Here is a 5,226-nt window from a genome sequence, read left to right on the forward strand (position 1 = left end):
CTCGTTCGTCGACACAGTGCACTGCTGCGTTCTGCTCCGCTTTATCTGCCCTTATTTATCCGTTCTTCTAATCTAACCTACTTTGTTTTGCTCCAATATTTGATTCGTCGAATTAATGTCTTTGTTCCATTTGTGATATTTCAGTGATGAATATGTGATTGCCAATTTTTTTAAAAACTATTTTCATATTTCTTATCTACTTTTCTATTTCACAATCCTCTCATATTTTCATCCTCTATTTTCCTTTTTCTATGGTGTATATTTTTATATATGGCTAATCTACGCATATTTGGTCAGTATGAGTCTCGACATGTTACTATCAATAGATTACGAGCGCCTCTATAACAGTTTATAGAACAGCATACAATGCACATTGACTGATGCTGTGCGATAGGAGTGGTTAGCAATGGTGTAGTGGTCGATCACACACCTAGAATTCTGGAATAGTTAAGCAGTACCATATCAATCTTAATATTGACAAACTTTATATATATATGAAACAAGAATCTATATAATATTTATATATTGAAAATCTTAAAAAAATCATTAATCTTATTTTGTACTATTTTGTAAAATTAGAATTAAAAAACATATATATTAAAAAAAAGAAGAAATATCAAATAGGTATTCAAAAAATCGAATTTAAATCAATTGCATGTAGTAATAAAGAGAAATTAAATAATTCTACTATGTTCATGGATCATTTTAAAAAATTTATACTTTTAGCATAGTCAAATTCTACTAAATACAAATTCGATACAACATATACTATGAAGTTGTAAACCTGAATTGTAAAGCATCATTTAAGTACATGATAGACAGACTTAAATTATCGTTTAACGCGCATTGCCTGTTATATTACGCACCACCATACCAGTGAGCACGCGCAACGCGGTAACAGACCGGATGCGCGGAGATAGGGAGCGAATTACAATGTTTAAATCATCCATATTACGATTGAGTTCATGTGCAAGACCAATACTTCTTTCATTTTATAAATCACTTCTAATTTATAAAATTAAATTATTAACTTTTATAAATTTCAAACATAACTTTTCTAATAGAAAATAAATCTATTTTATTATTATATTTTTCAAATAAAATAATATTCATTTGAAAATTAATTATTTGATTCAAAAAAGAAAATATTTCGTTTTACTGTACAATAAAGAAAAAATATTATAAAAAAACAACAGACATTTTATTAATAGATCATTTGCACGCATATCTTTGCAAAAAATTTTATTTGAACTCATTTATCATTAAGTTATTCGATAACAAAAATTTTTGCTTGTGATGTCGCGTGAAAAAAAATTACACAGTAAGGATAAAACCGAGATTTATCGTCAAACGTACTTTTTCCCCATCTCCTGTCGCATTTCAACTGTGCGCATAGAGGCGTGACCGTGAAAACAAGGGATCGATCTTCCTATATGTATATTCACCTTCCTTTAAGGTTTCATCATGACCCACGGGAAAAATAGTCCAACGCAATAACATGTCATTATTACATATGCTTATATTTATATGTAAATTTTCTCTCTTTCTAATCTCATTATTCTTTAATAAAAACTTCTATTTCTATAAAATACTTGATATATAAAATAATTTTCAATTTTAAACATTCTACACAAATGAATTTTGCTTAAATCATCAGATAAAACTTATTCATATTTTATTCAATAACGATATATTAATAACCGTTCTTTTCACGACACGTAAATTTAAATTGCATTTGCCAACTCACTTGACACGTTCATTTGGATGTGCGTCGACGCGCACGAACGTATGAAACGAGAAGATCGATCTGACCTGTATCGCATGCATTTTTTTTATGCCTGCCTTCCTTCCTTCCGCGGGCATACAATGCATCTCGCGTGGCTACCTACGCGATCCCCCTCCGCGTTACACCCTACTCCCACCTTCGCCATCGATAGCCTGTGTCCACTGCGTACTCCTATATACTGTGTGCAGCAGCGTGCGCACCATCACTGCATGCTCGAGAATTGTTGTTGATCGTAACGAACCGCGCGATAAATCAGATGCGTGAGCGATAACGATGGAAAAAACCACATAGGTATCGCGCAAGTGAGATGATTGAGAAAAGATGATACCGACATATGAAACGGCAACCAAAGAAGAAAGAGAAAGATAGAGAGATAAATGGTGAAATTCTGAGTGAAGTGAAAAAGAGGGGAACGAATGCAGAGACGCAAAGATAAAAGTGGTAAGAAAAGAGAAAAGATGTTCGCTGGCAAACATAAACTGCCGTGCACGAGTAGGTGGCGCGCTCGTGAATGAAGCACAAAAGCTGTCGTAGTTTCTAGAGTCAGTGACCGGGGGTCTGACTCCCCACTATACCTTAGCGTATCCAGGTTCGTTCCTACCATCGTCACCGTAGCACCACGGTCACCATCGTTACCCCTCCAAAAGCGATATCGCGTATCCCCACTTCTCTAATCCACCATCACTTCCTATCTCTCTCTTCGCCAGTATAGCCTCATAGCATAACATTTCCAACGCGGTTCCCCACTACAGGTTAACATGTACCCTTCTCTACGTGCGCTCCCACCTAAACCTAACTTCCGCCACTCTTTGGTTGTGCCTCTTTGCCTTTATACGTGTCTAGTGGCCTCTCTGTACATACATATAGACGTGCGCGTTTCTGATGGCTGGTTCACGTTAGATCGACGACTAGAGGGGAAACCGATGCATACGGTCACTAAATCGCTCGCCTTCTCATCCCCTCCCTATTTTCTATCTCTTCCTTTACCTTCTCTTGACTTTTCAACCTTCTATCTCCTTGTAACTTGTAAACAGTTTGCCTGCTTGCTTGTCAATCGTGATACACTTTCACGCAATTGATATTAACACGAAAACCTTCGACTTTAACGTCCTCGCAAGATAACATTTAATCAATATGCGATAAATCCGATATATGAGAAAAATGCGCACAAAATCGAAATTGAATTATGTATTGCATTCATAAATTTCGAATTTCGATATCTTAAAAATTAGAAAAGTTTATACGAAAAATAATCTTGATTAGAAATCCGGATTTTTTCATTATAATAAATTATACACAATCATACACACATTTGCTTCAGTTTATTTCAGCAATAATTATATAACTTATAATCAACTATGTCAACTGATTCCGCGATCTTTTCACAAAACTTTATTGCGATGAATCATTTGACTTAACCAAATTTAATATAATCGTAGAAAAAGAGACCGATGGCATAGTAGCGTGCAGTCAGCGCGCGTTTCATGCCCGTCAAGAACTCTTTCGCGTGTGCTAAGACTCGCTTTACAGGATCGGCCGGTTGAGTCATTGACCTGGGAAAACGCGGGAATCAAAGGGATACGAGAATGGTATCCCTCGAGCGATCAACCGGACACTTTTGCGATTATTATCGCATCAACCAGCTACCTCTAACATATCTTCACTGTTCTTTAAAGCATCACTGCGCTCGTTAGAAGAGAAAACATCAAATCTAAACATCAATCTATAGAAATAGATTGACTAAATTGATTAGAATGCAAGAGAAATTCGCGCATAGATTTTGAAGTATTTTTTTACGGAACTTTCCACTGCGTGACGCATAAAAGGCCGTCAACTTGTCTGAGAATCACTGTTGCGAGGGAAATCATACCTAATTTGGAGGCGGTGAACGCGTGGGTCATCGCGTGCTATTCGCATGTACAGTGCAGTGTTTCTCATTTCGTATGAAATTATTTTTCAATTATTTCTTTTTATCATAATAAAAGCATTGATAATCATTTTTTACAATATTATTGTGATAGTGCAATATATAAAAAGCATATGAATTTCTTTGATAATTTTTTTTTAAATTAGACACAAAGAAAATTCTGCTTCAAATTATGTGATTATTTATCATAATGATAAACTTATTGAATTCACAATTTATAAACTCTCTAAATTAATATTAAAAATGATCAAATTTTAAATGTATATGTATAATAAAATAAATGAATATTTTTAATCTTTCTCACAATTTATATATTTTGTTCAAATTTTGTTTTTTAATTAAAATTTATTCTTGAAAAAGCATAATTTTGATAATATTATTTATATCAGATAAATATGAAGTTCATGGAAGATTTTGAGAACGTAACTCGGTGCGTTAAGCTATTCTACATATTCATATGTGAACGGTCGCCGAAAAGTGGCGCGTGGTACTCACCACGTGGCTCGTTGGAATTGTGATGGTTGGAGTGGGGAGCTACAGCAAGCGGATGATCGGAGGAGGAGGAAGAGCTGCTTGCGAGGCGCTCCCTCTTTTTCTCTTGCTGCTCGACGAACCGCGCTGCTTCCAGCAACGTTTCCAGGCTCATCCTGACGTTGCCGGTTCGCTCCACGACGAGCTCTGTTTCTCTTTAAGATCCTTCGGGAGATTGAGACTCTGTGATCGGACCGTCGATTCTCGTCGCCGGCTGCCGAGGACGAAGAAGTCGAGAGCCCGTTCTCGTGTCTCAACTCTCCTCTTTTTCTGCTGCTGCCAGCCGCGGGTGGCAATCTACGCACAAAAAGAAAAACGAATGATCTTATAAAATGCTGAAAATGCACCAGACTACAGTGACATTATAAAGGAAAGAATAGGGGAACATAATAACCAATCAAATCTTAATTTGTCGATCTTGGAATAATAGAGGAAAGATCACAATAATATAAATATTCGCATTCATCGTTTTTATTCGGTAATTAGTACAATACATCGAGAAAAGAAAAGAAAAAAACGATTAATTAGGCATTGTAAGATTAATCAACATCAAGAAAAGTGCAAACCAATATTACAATGAAAAAATCACATATGTCACCTTTTCATTTATTTTGTAGATAAACAGCTTCAAATTATTTAATTACATTACATTATTTAATTATTTGATTATTTATTTTTGGTTATTTAATATATAAAATTATGTTGTTCGACAATATTATTAGCTTATTCGAATGGAGTTGCAGACAGAACGGACACGACCGGTGTCTGAGTACACGTCACGTGACGTACGCGTGACGTAACGCAGTCGCGCGGGAAGCTTTATCCCCTCCCACGTACCGTCTTCGTAATACCACACAGAGGAAATGCGCAAGCGCAATGCGCGCTTTCCTGGAGCGCAGAGCATTAGCACGCATCTTGAGTTCCGATCACTGGAAACAATCTAACAGTCTCAAAAAAAAAAAAAAAAAAAAAAAAAAAAAAA

At 35.7% G+C, this 5,226-nt stretch overlaps 1 protein-coding gene across 1 annotated transcript in view; it reads right to left on the reverse strand.

Annotated features, from left to right (window-relative positions):
• LOC102676896 (max-binding protein MNT) overlaps positions 1-5,226 on the reverse strand; it is a 30,749-nt gene that overhangs the window by 23,678 nt on the left and 1,845 nt on the right. The window contains exon 2 of the mRNA XM_031508088.1: positions 4,209-4,541. Coding sequence (XP_031363948.1) covers positions 4,209-4,359 — 151 coding nt within the window. The 5' untranslated portion in view covers positions 4,360-4,541. The remainder of the gene's footprint in view (positions 1-4,208; positions 4,542-5,226) is intronic.

The sequence above is a fragment of the Apis dorsata genome, unplaced genomic scaffold (assembly GCF_000469605.1).
Source record: "Apis dorsata unplaced genomic scaffold, Apis dorsata 1.3 scaffold_74, whole genome shotgun sequence".
Lineage (NCBI taxonomy): Eukaryota > Metazoa > Arthropoda > Insecta > Hymenoptera > Apidae > Apis > Apis dorsata.